General features: G+C 41.4%; 2 protein-coding genes and 1 long non-coding RNA gene across 4 annotated transcripts; 1 reads left to right on the top strand and 2 right to left on the bottom strand.

Annotated features, from left to right (window-relative positions):
* Nucleotides 1-1,258: 1,258 nt before the first annotated feature.
* On the bottom strand, nucleotides 1,259-3,775 carry c18h14orf28 (chromosome 18 C14orf28 homolog). Of its 2 annotated transcripts, none has more exons than XM_070546699.1 (5): nucleotides 3,486-3,775; nucleotides 2,774-3,298; nucleotides 2,600-2,689; nucleotides 2,394-2,528; nucleotides 1,259-1,635 (listed from the first exon to the last, which is right to left on the bottom strand). In XM_070546699.1, the coding sequence occupies exons 1-5, from the start codon at nucleotides 3,566-3,568 to the stop codon at nucleotides 1,449-1,451; spliced, it is 1,020 nt and encodes a 339-aa protein (XP_070402800.1). In that variant the 5' UTR covers nucleotides 3,569-3,775; the 3' UTR covers nucleotides 1,259-1,448. The 2 variants fall into 2 exon arrangements, with proteins under 2 accessions (XP_070402800.1, XP_015825810.3); XM_015970324.3 differs by having other exon boundaries at nucleotides 1,259-1,632.
* Nucleotides 3,776-4,020: 245 nt separating this feature from the next.
* On the top strand, nucleotides 4,021-12,573 carry mthfd1b (methylenetetrahydrofolate dehydrogenase (NADP+ dependent) 1b). Its single transcript, XM_015970322.3, has 28 exons — nucleotides 4,021-4,178; nucleotides 5,693-5,777; nucleotides 5,870-5,929; nucleotides 6,031-6,084; nucleotides 6,156-6,292; nucleotides 6,396-6,496; nucleotides 6,618-6,754; nucleotides 6,979-7,090; nucleotides 7,167-7,294; nucleotides 7,375-7,472; nucleotides 8,291-8,464; nucleotides 8,544-8,680; nucleotides 9,420-9,466; nucleotides 9,533-9,640; nucleotides 9,718-9,792; nucleotides 9,868-9,970; nucleotides 10,048-10,124; nucleotides 10,219-10,359; nucleotides 10,440-10,508; nucleotides 10,576-10,687; nucleotides 10,770-10,909; nucleotides 11,003-11,044; nucleotides 11,128-11,228; nucleotides 11,315-11,492; nucleotides 11,559-11,666; nucleotides 11,750-11,902; nucleotides 12,222-12,337; nucleotides 12,421-12,573. The coding sequence occupies exons 1-27, from the start codon at nucleotides 4,141-4,143 to the stop codon at nucleotides 12,309-12,311; spliced, it is 2,805 nt and encodes a 934-aa protein (XP_015825808.3). The 5' UTR covers nucleotides 4,021-4,140; the 3' UTR covers nucleotides 12,312-12,337; nucleotides 12,421-12,573.
* Nucleotides 12,574-19,322: 6,749 nt separating this feature from the next.
* Nucleotides 19,323-20,208, bottom strand: LOC107392489 (uncharacterized). The gene is made up of 2 exons (XR_008563413.2): nucleotides 20,042-20,208; nucleotides 19,323-19,970 (listed from the first exon to the last, which is right to left on the bottom strand). It is a non-coding gene; the product is annotated as an uncharacterized lncRNA (long non-coding RNA).
* Nucleotides 20,209-24,127: the final 3,919 nt, after the last annotated feature.

Below are 24,127 nucleotides of genomic sequence, written 5' to 3'. Positions count from 1 at the left end.
TGTGATTCTGCAAAAGGGAGTTTGTATGTATTTTGTTTCTGTCTAATGACGTGCTCTCACCAAAGTGCTTGTAGAAAGAAAGCAGAGGACTTTAACAGCTGGTCTACATTCGACTGAAAAGGGAAAAATATAAAAAACAACTCCTGTGACGACTTGATGTCCAGCGTTCAGCCAAAACGACCGCTCTGCTTCTTTTACCCCGTCGTTTGTCCGAAGTCAGTTAGCGACTTGAATTTTCTATCCTGTGGATTAATGCTGGAAGTACAAAATAACTAAGTGTAAAGGAAACTGTAGCTTTCTCACATCTTCTCACGGTTGATTGAAGACATTTCATACATTTTAGTCCATCTGTGTGGTGCGGTCGTACCCAGTTTAAAAAAATAAATGCCTGCCTTAAAAGGTCATGTCTGTTTTTTTTTGAGTCTGTTCTTGCATCCATATGCATGAGTGAAAGAACCCAGACAGGTGTGTGTGAAAATACTCGTTTTTATTTTAAAACGACGTCTGCTTTTCTCTGCAGAGGCACCATGTGATCAGCTATTCTCGTGAGGATTAGCGTTTAAAAAACAACAGGCAGAAACTGCATTTTTCATCACAGACCAATGCCATAAAAGCCAAACATCGTTTATATATCATTTTCACTAAATTTGAAACAAACGACTCACTCTGCCTTAAACATCACTGCGTTTTAACGTTCACACTGTAAACACGAGGTTCTCCAAGTATTTCAACAGCTTCACAAAACGGTCCAACTTTGTCTCATCATTTCCATTTGACCAAAAGTCTAATAAAGCACCACGATCATTTGTAAATAAATGAAAAGTATCATCTGCTGGAACAATAGTACCCTCTTAACTGTCTAAACGTCCGTTACACACGGCTACTTTTAACCCTCCCACTGTCCTAGTGGGTGTGACCCGCGAGGAAAGTTGACCATTGAGCAGGATTGATGGTTTATCCCTTGAGGTCCACGTGACAGGGGTGAGGAGTGAACACCACCTCACCCCTGTCACGTAGACCTCAAGGGATAAACCATCAATCCTGCTCAATGGTCAACTTTCCTCGCGGGGTCACTCAAAGACAGTGGGAGGGTTAAAGGATTTCCACCTTAAGAAAACAGCAGAAACTGTTCCATCGGCTGTTTTTACGGTATAGAAGGTATAAACTGCGGTTAATAACATTTAGAGTACATCAACCCAGAACTATTATAGCCCATATAATATTCTTGGATTCCAAGCATGCCCCAAAAATTATAATCATCAGCGTTTGATCCAGTTGTAGCTGCAAAGAAGACATCCTCGGGGCATGAGTTAAAGAAAATATACATTTTAACAACAAAATGGAAAAAGAAACAACAAAAAAAATGCCATTAATAGGAAATTTGTCAGTTGACAGATGGATTTAATAGTTGTGGGTCACCTGGACGGCCTCCACCCGTGGTAAGGTGGTCATTTGTCGGAGGCGCGGATGTAGACCAGAGAGGAGAGCAGCAGGAGCTCGGGTGGCTTGTTCAGTAGGATCAGATTATCGCTCCTCAGCCCATCATAGTGCATCCAGCAGCCGTCGATCTGGAAGGCTGCAGAGTAGTGATGCTCCTCCTTGTTGAAGAGAGTGGCGCCCTCTAGCAAGTATCTGCTGGGAACGTTGACATTTTTCTAAGCTTAAAGATTTTAAACATATTGATATGCATTTTTTTTTCGTATTTTAGTTTTCATTTATTAGTTGTACTAAACTGTAAACCGGAACAAAAATTCCACCAGGTCTGACATTTTAAATAAGAAATTTTATTATTTGGAGTTATTTTTATTTGTTTTCTTGGTTAAAAATAGTAAAGGTATGTTTACACCGACTCAAAAAAAAAAAAAAAAGCTGAGACCTAATTTAGGGAAAAGCTCTTAGCTAGACCACAGGGTGTGTGTGGTTGAACAACAGGAAGTTGTCCTGCAATAAAAGCTGCTGATTAACAGAGAAAATAACTAAATGAAAAAAAAAAACATTAAACAAATACATTCATTCTCATCATTTGCAGGAATTAGTTTAGAAACGTCTTTACTAAGTTTTGTCTTTTATTTCAGATATTTATAAATGAGCTTCTTTTACTGACCAGACCAAAATTACCCAGCCTTTATCATCTGTTTAGACAACGTTTTTCTGCATCATCAGTTAAATTACATAAGCAAGTCGAAGCAGCAGAAACGTGATCCCATGCACCAATATGGCGTCAAGCTGCTTGTTTATTGCAATAGCAAAGAATTGTAGTGAAATAATTTAAGAAAAGGACAAATATGCTTTTTGTGCAGCTTTTTGTGTCATAAAACAATCCTCATATGTCAGTAGATGACGTGATTATTATTAATGGTTGTTTTTTAAATGACTGAACACACACACCATACCTGTGCTGACAAAGAGCCAGATGGTAAGGAACATAGGACAGATCCTCTGACCTCCACTGCTGCATGTTGAGGATGACAAAAGGTGGAGGGCCGTGGCAGAATACCCTCTGAGAAAACTCCCGTATGCCATCGCACCTGGTAAGAGAACATGTGACCTGCTAAATGATGCTACGTCGGAATGGAAGAGCATCCTCGCTGCGTCTCACCCCAGTTCTGAGCAGAGGAGGAGCTTGGGCCTGAAAAACTGGTCGACAGCTGACTGGATCGGGTCTTTGTGAGGAAGCTCGTGAGGAGGGCTGGGGAAAAATAAAGATATCAAAGTGTTATTTTTTTGGGGTTGTGTGTCTAAATGAAACAAAGTTTACCTGTGAGCATCTTACCTGATGTTGATTGTGGTTTTTCTGATGTTCTGGAAGCGACCAGGACAGTCACAGCTGCTGCACGAGCTCTCCTGAGCAGTAGACATGAGGTTTTCCAGGTTCTCTGTGAAGTTTTCATGCTCATTCCCAAACAGGTCGATCTCCAGGGCTGCCTGGTGGATCTCAGAGCGGTACTGTCTCTTAGACATCTTGTTCCAGATCCACAGCATCTTCACTGTGGTGTAGTCACAGGAGTCCATCAGGTAGAGGAAATGCTCCACAAACTGCTTTCCCAGGAATACAGCCAGCTCCCTGTGGAAGCCCTGATTGTCCCGCAGGATCACATACAGGATCATGAGGAAGCCATCAATGGTGCATGTGTTCTTTAGCTGGACTTCCACGTACAGGGGGATGCAGGATATGGCCTTCCGCCCAGCCTTGATGGTAAACACGCCCCCCCAAGGAAGCACGGGTCTCCAGAAGGAGCGATCCTCTTCGTCATTGTTGATTATAGAGGCACGAATTTCCTCGAACAGTGTTTTAGGTCTGAAACGACACATTTAATTAACCAGGGATTAAAAATGCAGGGGGTCTGGCCATCTCCTTTAGCGCTAACAGTAATAGACTTAGCAAAAATGGAGAACGCGGCGACAAAAAGTCAATTTACCACCAATTCACCAACTGGAGAGCTAATGTTTACCTACCCAAAAAATAAACATCTAAATCAACGTACCTTTCGGTGGGGAAATTGTTCTCAATGTCTGAAAATCGCGAGAGGTCTTCGTTGTTTAAAACACCACTGAATCTATGCTCCATAGCTCTCTGGGTCTCTTCATGTCTTACGCTGGACGTGCAGCTGGATAAAGAAAGTGCTAAGTTGTATTTTCTAACAATACATGAATAGTGGCGGTTTAGTAAAAGCCAAGCAATCTCTAGCGCGTCCACAACCGACCTACATAAACAATGCGAGTATACTTTCGGGCGATTTTTATCTCAGCAGTTTGTAAATAACTACTGCCCTCTGCTGAGTCTCAGCGGAGTTACGTCAAATTCGTCCCGCCCATACATGGGGGTGGAAAAAGTCTCTCTAATTTTTATTGGTCAAGGGAAACAGCTCGCGCTTTCAATGTGAGATCTGATTGGCTGGCAGAGGCAATGCTGTGTCGTCCATGTTCATTGGTCGATTAACGTCGGGGCTATTCCTGAACGTTCTACGAAACATTTTCAGCGTTAGTGTCGTTTTCGTGAATACAAACTACGCTGTCTTCGACAAAAGTCGTGCGAATTAAACTTCAATAAAGTGGTCCCCACTTCTCCACCACGCACCTCTCTCCTTGTGTGCGTGTTTGATAGTCACCATCCTCTCGGAACAGAGTTTCAGACGAAAAATGACAGCCCAAATTATCAGCGGGAAAGAGGTTTCAGCGTAAGTACCTGATTTAACATGTTCAAGGATGCACGTGTGACATTTATGCTAGTTGCTGCAGGTTTACAAAACCCACTCGGCTAACTAAGCAGCCACATTGGCTCATTTCAGTTTCCTAAACTTTTTAGACGATTATTTCACTCGAGGGACATTTATGTCTTTCAACCTTTTTTCATATCATGCTTATTAGGTCAGTGTGTTTTAAGCTCATTATGGCTCAGACATTATTATTTGGCTGTAACAGGTTAGACACCTAAAACCAAATTATGTAAAGTGGTGTGATTTGATCTTTGCCCTATTGTTCCACTGAACTCAAACATCAAACCAAGAAGATCCTGCATGTGTCAGGAGTTTGGTATTTGCATTATCTGTAAACTTTGTACTGATTTGATGGTAACCAAACCTTCAGATTTCCTCATATTTCAGGCGATCATCGTGTCTACTCATGCAGCAACAGCAGCATGGGAGGACATTCAGCTGCATGTGCTTGTCACGAGACATAACAACCTGCAGCCTGTTAACGGCCCCTCACTGCATTCATTAGTCAAATTATTCCATGTTACACAATGAAGCTGGAAAGCCGTCAGATCTCTTGGTTTCCCTGGCTTAGATGGAGGCTAAAGCTTGCCTGCAGGATGCACGACATGCACAAATATTGCTCAAGTTGTTTAGTGACCACGGATGGATTTATGAGCCATCTATGAGATAAGGAGGCTTTTTATGTTGTCATTTCTTCTTTAGGAGCTCAAAAATAGGGTTTGAGATAAACCATCTAGTGAGATGCATAAATGTTGCAAGATTTAAAGTTTACTTGCAAAGAATTTGCTTTAAACCAAAATTATTCATCCAGATTCAGTTCAAGTGATGCAAAGGTGATTTGTTCTCAGGTTCTTCCACAACAAAACCTGCTTAGCAAATAAAATCTGGGATCACATTTGTTTGGAAAAATAAATAGGATTTTTGAATACAAGAAGAAGGAGAAGAAAGTATCATTTCTATAGCGCCTCTCAAGATAAAAATCACGAGGCGCTTCACAAAAACAAAAAATGTAAAAATATAAAAAAGCATTTAGAAAATGTTTAAAAATATATTTAAAATGAGCAAAAAGAGACAATTGTGATAAAAAAATGTTAAGAAAGAGAGAGAGAGAATAGGAAAAAGGGAAATCAGTGGTTCCTGAGGATGCATTGACCATGAGCTAAAGTCCACCTAGTTTAAGGCCTTCTTTGATTTATCTAGTTGATTAAAAGAAATCCTTCTGCTGGGGCTTATCATCTCAGCACAGAGTGTTGGAATGCATCTGTCAAAGAAATAAAGATAAAGTGAAGACTGTAGTCAAAGATATGACATGCAAGTTGCATGTGCAGCCAGGATTAGCAGACAAGAGTGTAAAGTTTGAAAAGATGGCTGATGGCATGCATCTGGTTGGAAAATCTGCAACCATGCCAAGTACAAAAGTCTCTTTACCCTCAATAATCTTACTGCAAATCGTCTGCTTTTTTTTTTTTTTTTAGGCAGGTGAGGCAGCGTCTGAAACAGGATGTGGAGCAGATGAAGCTCAAGGATCCCAACTTCAAACCTGGCCTGGTGGTTTTACAGGTCATTTGTAGGCCTTAAAATATTAATATCACAAATTTAAAATGTTTTCTGCTAAATGGTCACGTGTCCGAGTGCCATGTCGCCCCTCACAGGTTGGAGACCGCGAAGATTCAAATCTGTACATCAGCATGAAGCTGAAAGCGGCAACAGAGGTCACTCAGCTCATTTATTGTTAGTCAAACAATTTATATCAAGAAAAAAACGGTACACTTATTTTCCATTACGAATCATTTATAACTCCTCGTTTTTGCAGATTGGATTAAATGCAACACATATGAGACTTCCCAAAACGGCAACAGAAGAAGAGGTGAGGCTGGATTTATGTAATCGGATGTTTTTAGACAAATCAGGTATTTCTGTGTGTGTGCGTTCCTGCAGGTTCTTCACAGCATCAGAGAGGTGAACGAGAACCCGTTTGTCCACGGCCTCCTCGTGCAGCTGCCTTTAGACTCAATCCACAAGATCAACACAGAAAAAGTCACCAATGCCGTAGCGCCAGAGAAAGATGTAGATGGGTGAGGGGTTTCTGCAGCGACGATTCTCACCTCTGGGCTTTTATTTTTAAACCGAGGGACACGAGTCAACAGTCTGTTTTCTGCTCCTCTCATGCACTCATAGACTGACCAGCATCAATGCAGGGAAGCTGTCTCGTGGCGATCTGGGCGACTGCTTCATCCCCTGCACACCGAACGGCTGCATGGAGCTGATCAAACAGACAGGTGAAAACTAAAATAAGTTAAAGGTCTAGTGCTCTTTTACATTCTTCTGTAAAACAGACTGATTTACAGTCACTTTTATGTTCATTATTAATTACCCATTAACTGTATTACTTCCCTACAGGTGTGTCTGTAGCAGGAAAAAGAGCGGTAGTGCTCGGTCGCAGTAAGATTGTGGGTGCACCGATGCACGATCTGCTGCTGTGGAGCCATGCCACCGTCACCACCTGCCACTCTAAAACTGCAGACCTTGCAGGAGAGGTACATCTCAAATATTTAGCTGAGTACATCACTTAAAAGTCAGGTTTTGATGCTCAGATGCACAAAATAAATTTTATTTTTAGGGGTTATCTTATGTTGCTTCAACACGTTTTTATGCAAGACAAAAACATTCTTTGAAACTCTGAAGGTGTTGCAAGAAAAAGAACTCTGTACTGCCATCTTGTGGTGGCTTTTCCCCAAACATCCTCCTGTTCCCCTTCCAGGTAGGGAAAGCAGACATCCTGGTGGTTGGTATCGGAAAAGCAGAGATGGTGAAAGGAGACTGGATTAAGAAGGGAGCGCTGGTCATCGACTGTGGCATCAATCACATTCCAGGTACCGTTTAACGCTCAGGAAGGTGTGTGACGTGTGCCGAGAGTCGGTTGATGGGTAGAAGTTGCTGTTCTTCCAGATGAGACGAAGCCCAGTGGGAAGAGGGTGGTGGGTGATGTCGAGTTTTCTTCAGCCAAGGAGCAGGCGGGCTTCATCACCCCTGTTCCAGGTGGGGTGGGACCAATGACTGTGGCCATGCTGATGGCGGTGAGGTCCATCAGTGCAGCTGAACTGAATCTCCCAAAACATTTTAACCAAAAAAAGGCTTAAAGTTGATGTTTGTTTAGAACACAGTGTTGAGTGCAAAGCGTTTTCTGGAGAGCCACCAGCCGGGGAAGTGGGACATCACTTACACCCAACTCCACCTCCAGAAGCCCGTGCCAAGGTTCGTCTCTTTGCTTTTAAGGTTTCGCTCACTGACAAATACCATCATCAGTTTCATTTGCATGCTGAACGTGAAAAACTTCAACCTCCATCGTTCGAATTAGCCACAGAGACGAAATGGACGGGAAAAGGAGCCAGTCTGGAAAAGCTAGTCTCTTCTACCTCACAGGGAAAATTAGCATTCATGGCCCCGCCCACCTTGGCTAGGTAACCCCCACAGGAAGGAGAGCTGAACACGCCTTGGATGGTAAAAGCTAACCATTAGCAGCTGTTTATCGCAACTTCAAACATTCTGATGATCACCACAAACGTTCTCTTTTAGGGAGTAAATGTACGTCTAAATGCAAACGTTACCGTTCTGAAACCTTTATTTAACGATCAGGAAGTGGCTCTTCCTGTTCTCCTCCCTCCTCGGGCTCAGGAACTAATAAATAAGGCTGTACCTGAAGACATGTTGGTCCAGCATAACAGTGTTCTGATTTCTGTTTACAAAGGCAGCAGAAGTGTTGCGTTTATGCTAGCCAATCAGAGATTAGACTATTTATTATCATGAATATTAATGAATAAGACTTAAAATCCTGTTTTCTGCTTCCCACTCAGACTAACTTCCACTTCCTGAAACGGGAGCGCCAGAGCTCAATAGTTTTTCACAGAAAATTATTCCTCATTCATTCATTCATTCATTCATTCATTCATTCATACTAGAGACCACAACACATTTGTTAATAAAACGAGCGAAGAAGACCTTTAATTTCCAGTGTTTTCGAGTTTTTGTTCAGATGAAAAGTTGTTGTATTTATTTGTTGCCAACTCCAACAGCGACATAGTGATTTCTCGGTCCTGCGTGCCCAAGCCCATCGACCTTCTGGCCAGGGAGGTCGGCCTCTTCTCTGATGAAGTGGAGCTTTATGGCAAAACCAAGGCCAAGGTGCAGCTGAGGATCATGAAGCGACTGCAATCCCAGCCGGACGGCAAATACGTGGTGGTCACCGGGTACGTTCGGTCAGCTTTTAGCTGCTCTGGATGCAACATCTGGATTATGTTTGGGCTGATGTTGTTTAACTCTGTGCAGTATTACACCCACCCCTCTGGGTGAAGGGAAGAGCACCACTACCATCGGATTGGTCCAGGCCATGGGAGCCCACATGAAGCTCAATGTGTTCGCCTGTGTCCGACAGCCTTCTCAGGGACCCACGTTCGGCATTAAGGGTGAGCTTTACCCCAAAATTCCACTACCTCCGCTCCGCCCCCGCCTTCCGCAGCCGCTCGCTTCCGAACTCAATTTTTACTGGTACCCGCTCTACAACGGCTCCGCTCCGGTGCGGAGACCTGAGGTGCGCAAACAGGCATGCGTGGGATTTTCGAGATCTTGCGATACAGTCCGAGCAATAAACGCGGAAGTTCGATCCAAACACCCGTTGTGTGGGAGAAGCATCGACATGAACTGTTTAATCTGCCCATCATTTGTGTTGAGAGATCAGCAGTGTTTGGATCAACAAAGTGTGACTACTTTGATAGTAGAAACTGTATTTATGGCTTATTTTTGTGCATTTAAACTTCAGCTGCCATTGATAGTTGTTAGAAGTTGTTAAACCTGTGCATATGAAACAAAAAACGCTTTTTTTTTCCGATTTATTGTGAAATAATGGAAGCTGTGCTTGCTCCCTTTCCTGTTGGGCGGTTGTGATTTCTGTCCATCGACTGCGGAGGTGCTCCGGCGTCCGGCAAAAATAGAATCGATCCTATTTTTGCCGGATGGCGGAACGGCGGGCGGCGCACTGCGCCACACGGCCGCAGTAGTGGAACAGCTCTGATTGACTACAACGGGACCGATTTTGCTGCAGAGTTCGTGCCGGAGCTGAGCGGAGATAGTGGAATTTTGGGGTAAGGCAAATCTACAGTAAACTAAACTATGTGATGGTTTTGCAACTCTCTCTCTTGTCAACAGGGGGCGCTGCAGGGGGCGGTTATTCTCAAGTCATCCCAATGGAAGAGGTACCGCGCTGCTTCTGTAATGTTTTAAGAGGACGTTTCATTAATAAGCTCTTTATTTATCTGCAGTTTAACCTCCATCTTACTGGTGACATCCACGCCATCACCGCTGCCAACAACCTGGTGGCTGCAGCCATCGACGCTCGCATGTTCCACGAGGCCACGCAGTCCGACAAGGTGGGTTCCAGCTTCTGTCAGTGGGGTCTACAAGTGCACATTAGTAAAAAAAAAACCTTTGTTTGACACGCTCACAGGCTTTGTTCAACCGCCTGGTTCCACTCAGCGGAGGACAGAGGAAGTTCTCCCCGATCCAGATCAACAGGCTGAAGGCAAGCGGTCGCACCCCGGAGGGTTTTATTTAGACTTTCTGCACAGGTGATCTGATTTTTCTTTTATTTGTGTAGAAACTGGGTATAGAGAAGACCGACCCTTCCGCTCTGACCGATGAGGAGATCACACGCTTTGCCCGTTTGGACTTTGACCCGAGTTCTATTACCTGGCAGCGAGGTCCTGACGCGTCTCCATCCTGACTACTGGGAGCTCAGTGGATCCAGCCTCATGAATGAATGTCTGTTTTTCTGCAGTTTTGGACACAAACGATCGATTTTTAAGGAAGATCACGATCGGCCAGTCTCCAACTGAAAAGGGCCACACCAGAGAGGTGGGATTTGTGCATTGCACACCTTTTTATGAGATTGTTCAGTAGGCAACAGGAAGTAGGCGCCGCAGCGTGATGATGGGTATCTGTCGTCCAGGCCCAGTTTGACATCACGGTGGCGAGTGAGATCATGGCCGTTCTCGCTCTCACCAGCAGCCTGGAGGACATGCGGTACCGCCTAGCTAAGATGGTCGTAGGCAGCAGCCGCAGCGGGGCGCCCATCACCACCGAGGACCTGGTCAGGCACACGCCCCCTTAATGATCTGTCTCTGTGTTTATACACGATACTGTTCTTATGTTTATCTTTGAAATCCGCAGGGAGTGAGCGGAGCTCTGAGTGTGTTGATGAAAGATGCCATCAAGCCAAACCTGATGCAGACTTTAGAGGTGGGTGAACCCGGTTTCCTGTCAGGATTACGAGTTTTTGTTAAACCGGAGTCATCTGAATGCACAGGGAACGCCTGTGTTCGTCCACGCGGGTCCCTTCGCCAACATCGCACACGGAAACTCGTCCATCTTGGCTGATAAGATAGCTCTGAAGCTGGTGGGACCAGAGGGTTTTGTGGGTAAGAAGCCCTGATTGGCTGCTTTCATGTTTCATGTTACTGACCTGGATGTCTCACTGCATCTGCGACTTGGACTCGACAGTGACAGAAGCTGGTTTTGGTGCCGACATCGGCATGGAGAAGTTCTTTAACATCAAGTGCCGATACTCGGGCCTGAGACCACATGTGGTGGTTCTGGTGGCCACGGTCCGAGCCCTGAAGATGCACGGAGGAGGACCAACAGTGCGTTTGCTTTAAAGTTTCCCTCAGCTCATAAATACTCAGCAGGACCTTTAATTTAGTTTTAACGTTTTATAAAACCTTCGTTGTGCTCAGGTCACTGCTGGGATGCCGCTGCCTAGGGAATACGTCGAGGAGGTAATGGAGCAGTCTCTGTGTTAATGTGCTTTAGATTCATTTAATATAATTTTATTTAATTGCTTGTATTGAATTATTTTTAGAACCTTGATTTGCTGAAAAATGGCTGCTGCAACATGAGGAAGCAGATAGAAAATGCGAAACTTTTTGGTGTTCCGGTGGTGGTGGCTGTCAATGCGTTCAAGTGAGAGAGGAATTTTATGTATTTATATCCAAATTTCCCCTAAAGGATGAAAAAATAACCTCTTATTGAATATTTTCTGTTTGCAGGACCGACACCGAGGCCGAGCTGGACCTGGTCTGCAGCTTGGCCAAAGCTGCGGGAGCTTTTGACGCCGTGCAATGTTCCCATTGGGCCGAGGGCGGAGCCGGCGCCGTGGCCCTTGGTCAGGCTGTCCAGAGGGCCAGCGAGGCCCCCAGCAAATTCACATTCCTCTATGATTTAGAGGTACGGACTCATTTAAGTAAAAGTTTGTTAAAATGTCTTTTTCACGATCCTTGAATTTCTCCTCAGCTGCCCATTGCCGATAAGATCCGGATCATCGCCCAGAAGATCTACGGAGCCGACGACATCGAGCTCCTACCCGAGGCCCAACACAAGGTGGAGCTCTACACCAAACAGGTCAGGAAGCTTCAGACTCATGGCTTATTTTCCTGCCGTGCTTAGTCATGAACCAGGAATCCTTTTTTTTCAAAACCCCTCAGGGTTTTAGCAACCTTCCAGTCTGCATGGCGAAGACGCACTTGTCCCTCTCACACGAGGCGGAGAGGAAGGGCGTGCCGACGGGTTTCGTCCTGCCCATCAGAGACATCCGAGCGAGTGTGGGCGCTGGCTTTCTCTTCCCATTGGTTGGCACGGTAAGCACCGGACAAACGGGTCTTCTTCGTGTCTCGGGTTTTGGGTGGAGCTCTGTTAGTGCTGCATCTTTGCCGCCTTCGAACAACAATCCAGAAAGCGGCTATAAAAATAGAATTTCTGATTTTCTTGTAGCCAGACAAACAGGCTTTATTGTTTTAAACATAAATAAAGCAGATATTTAACTTCAAAAAGCATCTTTGTTGGTTCTGACCGTATTGTTGGACATATTTAACTCGTCTCTGCGTTGAGTGGAGCTCCTAATAGGAACCTCAAATGAACCCAGTAAAAGTGATCAGCTGCTGCTTTCTTCCTCTTTAGATGCCAACAATCCCCGGCCTGCCCACCCGACCTTGTTTCTATGACATCGATCTGGATCCTGACACCGAACAGGTCAACGGACTCTTCTGAAAAAACACCTCTCCTCAGATTCGCTGGTAAAAACAGATAAAACACACAGCGATCTCAAAAGAGAAGAACAACACCGTTAAAATGTTCCCGTTTCCTGTTTTTCCATCAGAGTTCGGACATTCCTGACACCCCCCACTGAATTTTATAGAACACTGGAAGACGAGTTGTAGCAGGAGGCGCCTGGAGCTGCTTTTATCCTCCTATTTTAATAAGTAGTTTCCTAGAAGGCTCCTAAAGGAAAACCAAAGGAACACGGAGAGCATTTTGTTCCCTCCTGGGATGAGATTTTCTTAAAAACAAAGCACAATGATTAGGAATCCTTTTGTTCCGTTTCAGACGGATCTCGGGTCAGTCAGAGAAATCCTGTGTGATCTCCACGTGCACACGACTTACCACTAAGTAAATAAATAAGGCGTAAACGTAACTCTGAGTTTAAAAGTATTTGTGAATAAATTTACTGATCAAATTTCACTTTGAAACGTCGTTTTGTGTTTTTCTTCAAACCAACTGTTGTTCCACACTGGCGTGTTTTAAATTTCTACTAATCAGTCAGAGAAAGAGCAAATAAAGGCTTTTAAACTAAATTCTGCTTTTGTGTTGATTTCCTATTTTTATGCAAATTTCCTGTTTTAATTTTCCTTAATTAATATTTCAGTTTGTCAGCGAAAAATGTCTCATTTAGATGAAATGTGGTGGTTTGAATTTTTTTAATTTTTTTGCAGAGAAACTGAGTTTTGTTGCATTTCTAACCTGAAATGGATTTAATCTGATCAGGAGTGGCGCACACCCGTTGCTTTAATCCTGTCTGTGTCTATTCTGGTGCAGGTTCCTGCAGCATTTCTAGGCTGCAACACGCTCCAAGACAACGTTAACCTCACTTTACCTCACGTGAGAAAAATGCTGTCAGTGTCTAAATCAGACCTGCAGGTATTTTAAAGTGATAGAACAATGACACAAAGTATGCTCGTTTTACTAAAAGTCAGACCGCTGACTGAAATATTCACAGAAAACCAGATGATTGCAAATATTTGATGTTTGTGTTTTGTCTCTGAGATGAAGATAGGGTTTCTTCTGCTTTGCCTTGTTGTGCAATCTGATGATTGCAGAACAGGTTAGGTTTTGCCAGAAAGTCTCATCTTTGTTCGGCTTCTTTAATTTCATGGCTTCCACAAACTTTCGACTAAGGGTGGGGCCATCCTTTGTTTCTTCAGAGCTAAGGTTGGCTAAGGTGAAGCAACAGCAGGTTTAAACTGACTAAATGGTCATAAGCACGGTGGTGGAGAGTTGATGATTTGGGTTTGATTTTCTTTGAATATTTTAACATTTAGGACATTTATTGTTAACATTTGTGAGGATGTAGATCCATTAATTAGCAGAAAAGAGGACTATATGAGTGGCTACTGTAACTCTCTTTTCACGTGTCTGAGCAGAACCTCCCTGAACCGTCTACAGGTGGTTCAGAATGCCTGTGCTCGGCTTCTGACCAAGTCCTCCAAACACACCCACATCACCCCGCTTCTCCTCCAGCTTCACTGGCTGCCAGTCAACTTCAGGGTTCATTTCAAGATCCTGGTTCTGGTCTATGGGGCCTTACATGGACAAACACCATCTTACATTGGTGATCTTCTTAGTCCCTACACCTCCAGCAGGTCCCTGAGGTCCAGTGATCAAAGCCTACTGGTTTTGCAGCGTACCAGGCTAAAGACCAAAGGTGACAGATCATCTGCTGCTGTGGCCCCCAGACTCTGGACCTCTCTCCCCCTGAGCCTGAGATCAGTGGACTCAGTGGTCTCCTTTAAAAAGCAGCTGAAGACTCACTTGTTCAAGCTGGTTTTGGAGTGACCTTCATCGCCCTCTCCTTGTTCTGCTCTCCCCACCTATTCCACCTTCCTCGGGATCCACCTATTCACTCTCTCTCTTTCTTTACATTTTTTAATCACAATTGTCTATTTCTTGCTCATTTTAAATATATTTTAATCATTTTCTAAAATTTTTTTTTAAATATTTTTACATTTTGTGTTTTCAGAAAAGATGTTCTTCTATCCTCGCTAAGTTAAATATCTTAGAGAAACTGGCTTTATCGTTAAACGCTTTCCTCAAAGAAACGTCCTTAATTCAGTAAGAGAAACTATAGTCTGGTTATGTTCATTTAAAATAGGGTGTGAACACATGCGGGCAAAACTAAGAACAAAACGAAACATTTTCTTCTTCGTTCTCAAATAATCGGTGTTTTAAACAGGCGATGTCACACGGGAACGCCCGTCTTTCACCAAAATGACTAACTGGGCGTAGTGGTTACCATCAGGTTGTATCCTAACAACACACACGCACATACAAACACACACCCCTTTCCTGTTGTTGTGTATAATATTTATACATCACATCTGCAGCTACACCTGCTACTGTCTCCTGGCAATCGCCTAAAACGAGATCGGAAAGATGAGATCTGAATAATGCACACACATACGAACATATGACTAACACCACTAGTGTTTGTGGAAATGAGTTTAAAATGTTGTTTATGGAGAATTCAAGAGTACAATAAATATAATGGCTGATTTGTTCCAACTTGTTGAATGATGGAATGCACATCTTGTCGGGAGAGGCCTGTAAGCACTGAAAAGCTACACAGCTAAGCGACAAAGAGGAGAAGTGTACGTGCATCATGTTATTTTGGATGGTCTGGCTTTGAATGAAAGAAAAATGCATGCATTTAAATCCAAAACAGCCTAAAAATCAGTGAAGGTTCTCAGCTTTTACTTGTTTTCAGTCGTCAAAAACCTCATTTTTCCTATTAAAAAGATGCAAAAGGTGCAAATGAATCTGATAAAACGGAGTTAAAAAGAAACAAAAGGCGACCATTAACTATTAAATACGCAACTTTATTTATACGGCACCTTTCGCTGGATAAAAATGACAGTGCTTCTCAAAGGAATAAAATAAAAAAGGTGCACAATGAGATAAACTTAGTTTAGTTTATTTCAAACAAAGAAAACATACATAATTTTTTTTAAAATACCACAAACTGAAAAAAAATACATATCATCATCCCTTCTTCTCTGTTTGAAAAGGAGTAGGCTGAAGTGGAAACTTATATGTCCCTACCCCTTTATACAAGTAATATTTACTTGTTTACAAAATCTAACACAAAACCTACATTAAAACAAACAAAATGGTACAAGTCACCAAAAAACCAAAAACCACCAAACCATATGGAAAAAAACAAATAACTGAAAAAAAAACACATCTTTTTACAATTGATACAATTTACTTTTCCTCAGAATAAAGGACACCACATAAATCATCTATTTTCCACTATATACTTGTTCAGAATATGTTTTTTATAATTGATTTTAAACACATTTATATTTGTACTTACTTTTATTTCTTCTTCTAAATTGTTCCATAATTTAACCCCTATTATTGTGATACACATCTGTTTTAATGTTCTAAACTTATGTATCTTTAAGTTTAGTGTCCCTCTCAGGTTATATCCTCCTTCTCTCTCTGTGAACAGTTTCTGTATTTTATCAGGCATTAATTTATTTCTTACTTTATACATTATTTGTGCTGTTTTGTATTTAACCAAGTCCTAGAACTTCATTGTCCGCGTTTTAATAAAAAGTTCATTTGTGTGATCCAAATATCCTGCATTTGTTATTAATCTGATAGCCCTTTTCTGCATTGTTGTTATTGTTTGTAAACGAAGGCATTAAAGCTAATACAGATAAAAACATCCATCATCTTCACTTGTCCATTGTCCATGCTGGGTCGCGGGGGGCGAGTGCCTATAACCGGCATGGGCAGACAATACAGACGGGGTACACTCTGGACTGAGTTCCAGTCAATCGCAGGGCAGCACAAAGACACACACACACACACACACACACACACACACACACACACACACACACACACACACACACACACACACACACACACACACACACACACACACACACCTAAGGATAATTTAGACAGACCAATTAACCTGACAGTCATGTTTTTGGACTGTGGGAGGAAGCCGGAATACCCAGAGAGAACCCACACATGCACAAGGAGAACATGCAAACTCCACGCAGAAACACGCAAACCCAGGACATCCTAGCTGCAAGCCAACAATGCTAACCACTGCAGCCCAGGTAAAAACAGAAAGGATCTATTTTATTCTGAGAACAATCATCTAATTTGGATTTGGACACCAATGTTCATAGTTTGGATTTATTTCTTATATCTGAAATAAAAAAAATGCTTGTAATCTTTTTTTTTAAACTGATGCTCTTGGGATCCGGAACAGTCCAAGAGGGGTGTGAGTCTGGGCTGGCCGGAGTAGCCCAGAGAACCACCGCGGTTTCTGTCTGATGTCAGCTCAGCTGCAGATGGATGTCACAAAGCCACAGTTTGATGGTGGAGAGACATTTAACCAAAGAGGAAACTTTACAAATCTACATAAGTCCTCCATGGAAAATGTTAAAGAGAAAGAGGATTTGTCCAAGGACGGAACCCTGTGGAACCTCACATGGCAGCCTCTTAATATCTGACGGTATCTGGTTTGTAAAAACCTAAAAACACAAAGTTCAGCCTGAAAGGTAAGAATGGAACCACTTCAGAGCGATTACATCCTGTGGATCAGAATGTTGTGAGCAAAGGCAGATGTTTATGTTTGGACGTCGTGCAGTTTCTGAACATTTAGCTGATTTTTTAATCTTTCAGATATCTTGTTGCAGCAGGATGAGTCTGTCGGTTTAAACTCCTCCCCTTTAACATTCTTTAAACCACGTGGAATGAACTACAAGCTTACTAATTAGTCCAACACACGTATATCTACCACAATTTATAAACCCTTATTTACATTTGATTAGGTGACTTTTATTTGGATTTCTGTTAGAATTTTAATCTCAGCTTTTTACAGAAGATAGAAAAATAAATCATTTATTTCAAAAGTTTATTTTCTTGTAGACTGAACCAGAACATTAGGTAGGAACATTCTCATCCTGATTAACCCAATCAACACATGGGCCTATTTCATCTGATTTTTTTCTCATTAAACTTTAGAGCCATGCATACCTAAAGGAAGAACACAGTGATGCGACAAATTAAATCATTAGCATGTGATTCTTCTACGCACGCCACCAAAGACACGGGGGACGCCTCGAGCATCATGAGATCCTCACATTCTCTGCTTTGAGAACAAAGTATAAAATCAAGTTGGATTTTCCACAGTGGCTCATTCGTTTTTCATGCTAACTCTGCAGAACTAAATAATGTAGAAACAAATGATCTGGATGGGTAACTGATGCAGTCGCTTTGGCGGTTTTATAGTTTTATTAAAAATCTGTTCTTGTTTGTTGAAGTTAGTTAATAAATTTTTAAAAATCAAATTACAAATTGTTCAGATTTTGGGGTTCTTTGAAAAATGTGTAAAGAATTAATTTATTATATGTTCTAGAGGCTCATTGAACAGCCTCAATGTGGAGAAACCAAGATTAGTTCTGACTGGACGAAAGCGCTGATGTCTAACCTGAACAGAGCGAGATGGAACATGCTTTCCGCCATTTTAAAACATCTTTAATTAAAAAAATCATCAAATACTGTAAAACTGAAATGACGTATTAAAAAACGTGGTATAGGATAATTTTGCGATACCGCCCAGCCCTAGTCTAGGTTATTGTTGTCGATCTCACGGAGCTGTGAGAACCAGCAGACAAAAACGTGCAAACACGTCGAAGCCAAACCATTTCAAATCTCGCAGCGTCTAAAAATCTCAAAACTCAACAGATTATGATTTTCAAGAATCGCACAATAATGGTATTGAAATGATTTTTTTAGTCAAAAATATTTAAGGCTTGCTTGTACATTGATTGGACAGCCAACATTGGCTGGCCTGTACCCAGCAGGTAACAATAGCATGCGTGAGAAAACCTTGCATAAATACCTCGGCCACCTTTGCACAGAGGCATGATCTGATTATGATAAAATTAGCCAAACTGTATTTTACACTCAGTCTGTTTCTTAGAATTGAGATTTGAGTCAAGGTTTACTCCAAGGTACAGAAGTTCAGACACCAAGTCAGAGGACTTGCTCTTACAGAGAACCGCTGCTAGACAACGCCCTCTTGTTCTGCTAAAGACCTGAAATATTGACCCTAAATATTGTGACTTTCTCAAAGAAAATATCGAGCTGTCTACTGTTTTACTTAATCATGTTGGACTTTTAGGTGTATTTAATGCTTTTTGTTCGAGGAGAAAAGTAAAAATGAGAAACAAACTAAAACAGGCTGTCTTATGCTACGGGTTAAACGAGCATTGGTGCCAAATCAGTCAACACACGGGCCTGTTTTGCAACAACCAAAGAAGAAGACAGGATCCCACGGAGCCAGCGCCAATCACAGAATTATGATTTTTGCAGAACATTTGAGTTCTCTTTGCAGGCTTTCTCCTGATAGTGGAACATTAGTGACTTTAGCAACTGACTGTGATGATTTTCACTCGCCACACAATTAACAAAAGTGTCTATGACTTTTGATCAATGAATTCCCAACATTGAAAAGGAGAGAATCAAGCTGCACACAAACGAAGCTGCAAAATGACACAAATGCTCTTCTGATATTTTATTATCATGTCAGGTACAAAGAGTTACGGCTAATTACATTCACACACCTTTGCCATCCACGAAAGACTCAATAAACTCATTCTTTAAAACATTCATTCACCTTAAACTTGGACAAAAATGAAAATCAAGACGTTGCGGGATGTGTCATTCTTTAAAATCCATTCATCTATGCAGGATTAACAGATTTGTTGTACTTGAATGATTATTGTTGGTTTTTTCTCTAAAGATTTTCATGAATACTTAGTCACGTGCTAAATATTTGCCAACCAGCAGACTATTCCTTCAAAATAAAAGCTTTGGGCGTGGTGAATGGAAACACTGAAGTGTCTGTTCAGGATAAATGGATCACTGCCATAGTTAAAAGCTTTTGATGTGAATAAAAACAATTCTAACACAAGGTTCTCATTTTCTGAATTATTTTATTGAAGATGCGATACAGTCATACATGAATCATTATCACACAATATTGGTTTGATTTCTCAATAATTCAGGAAGTGCCTGGAGTGTTTTTTAGCTCTTGCCATGTCCATGTCCATGTCCATGACCTTCCCCTTTTCCTTTTCCGTGTTCTCCTGCTTTTCCGTGTTCTCCTGCTTTTCCGTGTTGTCCTGCTTTTCCATGTTCTCCTTTTCCATGTTCTCCTTTTCCATGTTCACACTTTTCTTCTGGAAGCTTCGGTTTGTCCTTTAATCAGCCATAAAAACAGCACATAAACACACAATCAACCGTTTTTATTTCTAAAAAGTTGCAGTTTTACCGTGCAAAGAACACAAATTAAATGATAAAATAATAAAAGAAAAAAGGAAAAAAACTCACCGCGTTGGCTGCAGTAATAAAAACAGGAAGAAAGGAGATTTAACATGAGTAAAATTAAAAATGAGAGTGAAATTGTTGTTTTTAGCTAAAACACTACAAGCAGATCCTGATACTAAAACAAACATCACATTTATGAAGCTGCAAAAACAGATAAACTAAAGCAAAAGGTCCACAGAAGGAGACTTACGATCACTCATTTTGTCTTTTTGCTACGAGCAGATCAGTGTTTTCCTGAAAAAACAAACAGTTTTAGAAAAAAAAAGACTTTTCTGTGTTTAGAGAAGTGATCATTGCTTACGTACCTGAATCAGAGGTGAAACGAGGTGCCTTTGGTTTGCGTTTGCCTCCGTATTTATCAGGCTGTGGTTGGAGGGAGGAATGTGGGTGTGTCTGTGCAGCTCTGCCCTCTTCTTGCAAAATGCTAGACAGCTGTTGAACAGGTATGGTTTAACTGCGGCTGCACGGGAAAACTGACACCTTTTCTTCTGCCAAGACTTTTGACAGCTCAGATGTATAATTTAGGTGCATCACAAACGCCCGAGGGCTGGGCGAGTCTTTGCATTTTTCTTGTAACAGTTAAACAAACCAGACTTTTGTTAAAACAAAGCTGAGATGAAAGTCTGTTTGTATGTGAAACAGTTGCACAATGCACATATTCATCACACGTTTACTGCCATAGATTTAAGATGTACGCCAGATTTTGCAAAATGAGCAACTCAGCTTTTGTCTCTAGTGTGTAAATTATTTTGTCTTTGAGGCGTTATTGGAGCTTCATCAAAATTTTCTGTGCAATTTTGTTTTTAAAGGTTGTAAAATTTGCAAATGCGAGTCATTTAGTATACACTGTAAAATAAAACATATTGTTTCAACTTAAAAATACGAGTGAAAGGGCTGCATTCAAATTTTGAGTTCAAGGAAAAAACAAAATTTGTTGTCTTAACATGACCATATTTTATCAAGTCAACTTAACTAAATAATTTAAAACATTTGCCACATCGAAAAAAGATGGGGGCACTGTATAAAACCTAACCCTAACCCAAAAACCAATCTTTTCTTTATTCATCTGCAAAATTCTTCCCTCTGCTTCATTCAATAATAGGTTTTGTTTGCATATTTTGGTTTTCTCTTTTTTTGCATCACCCACATGCTGCAGGGCATTGGTTTTTCCAAATAAAAGTTCCTGTTTGACTATACTGGCCTTGTTTGGGTGGTTCTGTCACCACTGATTCATGGAGCGAACTGTGTTGCACAAATCAGAACGCCCCGTTTGGAATCAGGTGATCCAGGGAAAAGGCTGCAAAAACAAATCTGTCAACAAATGGCTGCTGAGTCTGACACACCACGACTATTACAGGAACTGAAACATCCACTTTGTTCTCAATCGAACAAAAATAATTTATACTATTTTTGCAAGGCTAGGCTTTAGGCTTTTTCCATTCCTAGCTGATGTTTCCTGAGGTCTTTCGGCTCTCCAGCCTTTTGGGGATTAACGTCTTTCAACCGTCAGTTGTCAAGTTGATGTTCAACAATTACTGCAGCTACTGATGATTAGTGAGAGAAAAACCAGTCTGATTAGATGAGTTGACACCCATCCCACTACCAACAGCGGCATTTTCTTTCTTGAGCTAAGAGTGCCGATTGTTGGAATCTAAGGCGTCCTGAACTTCAGAAATGCTAAGTCTGCGGCCTGAAGTCCCAAAAAAGTCAAAAACAGACACGCTGACCTGAATCTCAGTTTTTACAAATTAATCAACAAACTCATTCCTTCTGTCTCACAAAAACATCGATTAAAATCCTGAGGAGCATGTTGACCTGAATGAGTCGACTCATATCCTGTCGCAGATGTTCTGGTTGTTACTACTGAAGTGGACCCCCCCCCCAAAAAAAGGCATCAAAGTTGTAGGTAACAATGCCAAGTGCAGACCATTCAGACAAAACCATGTTTATTTATAGTACCAGAAATTCCCCATAGGTGCTTTTTAGTATTTCTCAGAAGTTATTGTAAATATTTATGCTTTGTTTAATATAGATTTAAATATTGACACATGAATGTGTTATTCACCCTAAATTTGCTTGTTTTATGTTATGAAATTTTATTTAAACAAAATTTTACTTTTCATGGCAAGTCAGTGAAGGGGTTCCACAGGGTTCTTCACTGGGACCACTGCTTTTCATGTTTAACATGCTAACTATAAATGCATCAAACACGGCTGCATAAGTTATATTTATTTAGACTACAAACTAGACAGAACTACTTCAAGTAATTTTTAAATAACCAAACAGATTAATCATCGTGTCCATGAGCTATGCAGAACAACCAGTCCATGCATTTGTTGTTTCCGGGCTGTACGATTGTTTTATTTATTATTCAGGTCTTTCAAAGGCTGCATGCTGCATGAGTTAAAATAAGGTTCAGCAGTCGATTTAGCCTGATTTTGACAATGTTTTCTATTCAGTCAGCATAACAAACCCTTATTTGTGTCTGAGGGACAGACAACTCATAGCAGCTCTTGACAGAAAATCCTGCTTCAACACCTTGGGCTTGCTGCAGGCTCAGATGATCTGAATAGTCTCTTAGCTATGGCTGCCAGGGGGAACTCCCCTAATGAAACTCAAGCCTGTTCAGATCCACTCTTTCATTGTCTGCAAATGTCACAAATTGCAAATGTAGCTTCATCTGTTAGCCAGTAAGTTATGTCAAATGTCATTAGAGCAAATGTGTTCTTTAAGGTTTGATCATGGTTCAGTTTAAAGTGATTTATCGCCATCTTGTGGACCTTAAACCCCATTGCATTAAATGTGATACTGGAAGCCATGTGTGGTAATCTTTAACCATTTTACAGATAAGAAAAGTTTTTACCTGTAAATGTTTATTTTTGAGAAATGAAATGAATATTTGACTCCAAAAACAAAGAAAATACAAATTAAATCAGAAGAATTAGGATTTGTTTATAAATGAAACAGAAGAGCTTTGGGTAACAATAACTGACCGGCAACAGTCCGATTATTATGACCACCTGTTGATGTGTCTGATTTAATAACTTATTAAAACTTTGATTTAGAAAAATATTCATCGTATAATTATTATTTAATTCAATAACTAGAAAATAATCACAGATGTCTGACAGCCTGTTAGAGCCGCTGAAGAAGAGCATCCAGCTGCAACTCTGAGAAGTTAAAATAAAACCCTGACTTATTTTCAGATGAAAACACTGTTTTATGAAAACACAACTTGTGTGTGACCTCACTTGTAATTTCACAAACATGAAAACTCATCAGTGAACATTTACTAAAGAAGTGCATCCTCATTTTCTCCTACATTTTCCATTTTCCTTCTCTAGATCTTTTTCTTTCCCATTTGTCCAGATGATTCCTCATGATCATTCATGTAAATGAAAATAAAGATAACTGATGTCAGGTTGAATTGCACCGTGGATCTGGGAGAGTCTGCACCCCTGGCTTTACCGTCCGGACCGAACCGGACAGAGCCAGCATCCGGACCGCTTTAATAGAGCAGGTCTTCGCCATACTCTCCATTATTCATTCTCATGATATTCCCTCAGTGAGTCATCCTACCTGCTGATGCTGCTGGGTCTTGCTGCTGACTCCGGAAACAGCACGTTTCAGTGAAAAATGCCCGTTTTTGCACATTTAGTGGCGTCTGTTTCTAGAGTGTTCCTCCTGAGTCCTGCTTCTCCCACCCGGAGTCTCCTGAGGTGTTCCTCTGGAAGCGTCTGCAGAAAAAAGGCAGAGGCGGCCCGGGGACAGCGCGGTAGCGGCATCTGATCCAAGCCATGACTGAACCCTAACCCCATCACAAAAAGAGAAGAAGACAAAAACGTACGAGTTAGTAAACATTACGTTTTTGTTTTTGTACCTGACATGAGAGGCCCTTTCAGCAGGTAGGTAGGGATCAGCCCAGTGGCATGATGACTGAGCACCGGTCCAAAACAAACAAACAAACAAACAAACAAACAAACAAACAAACAAACAAAAACAACACCGCGCCTTGCGGTCCAGACCCCGATTAGCCACTACGGGCCTGTTTGAGGTTATCAGTAGTAAACTCTACATGTAACAGTTCAGTAAATAAATGTCTGACAAAGGGACTTGTTAACGGTCGTGATCCTGCGGGGAAAATCCGAATAATTAAAATAACAATAACTGACATTTTCATACCTGCTTATGTTGAATAAACAAATGCACATTTTATTAACCTAAACAACCCGCTTTCATTTTTACACCCACTTTATGCTCACGAGGAAGTTATAAGATCTAATTAAAAAAGTGAAATTAATTTAGTTTATTCTAGTAATCTACAAGGTAATAATGTAATGTGTACATGGAACCACAGTCATTCCGTTGATCAGGGTAAAAAAAACATGAAA

The sequence above is a fragment of the Nothobranchius furzeri genome, chromosome 18 (genome assembly GCF_043380555.1).
Source record: "Nothobranchius furzeri strain GRZ-AD chromosome 18, NfurGRZ-RIMD1, whole genome shotgun sequence".
Classification (NCBI taxonomy): Eukaryota; Metazoa; Chordata; class Actinopteri; order Cyprinodontiformes; family Nothobranchiidae; genus Nothobranchius; species Nothobranchius furzeri.
This window is presented reverse-complemented; position numbering and strand designations above follow the sequence as displayed.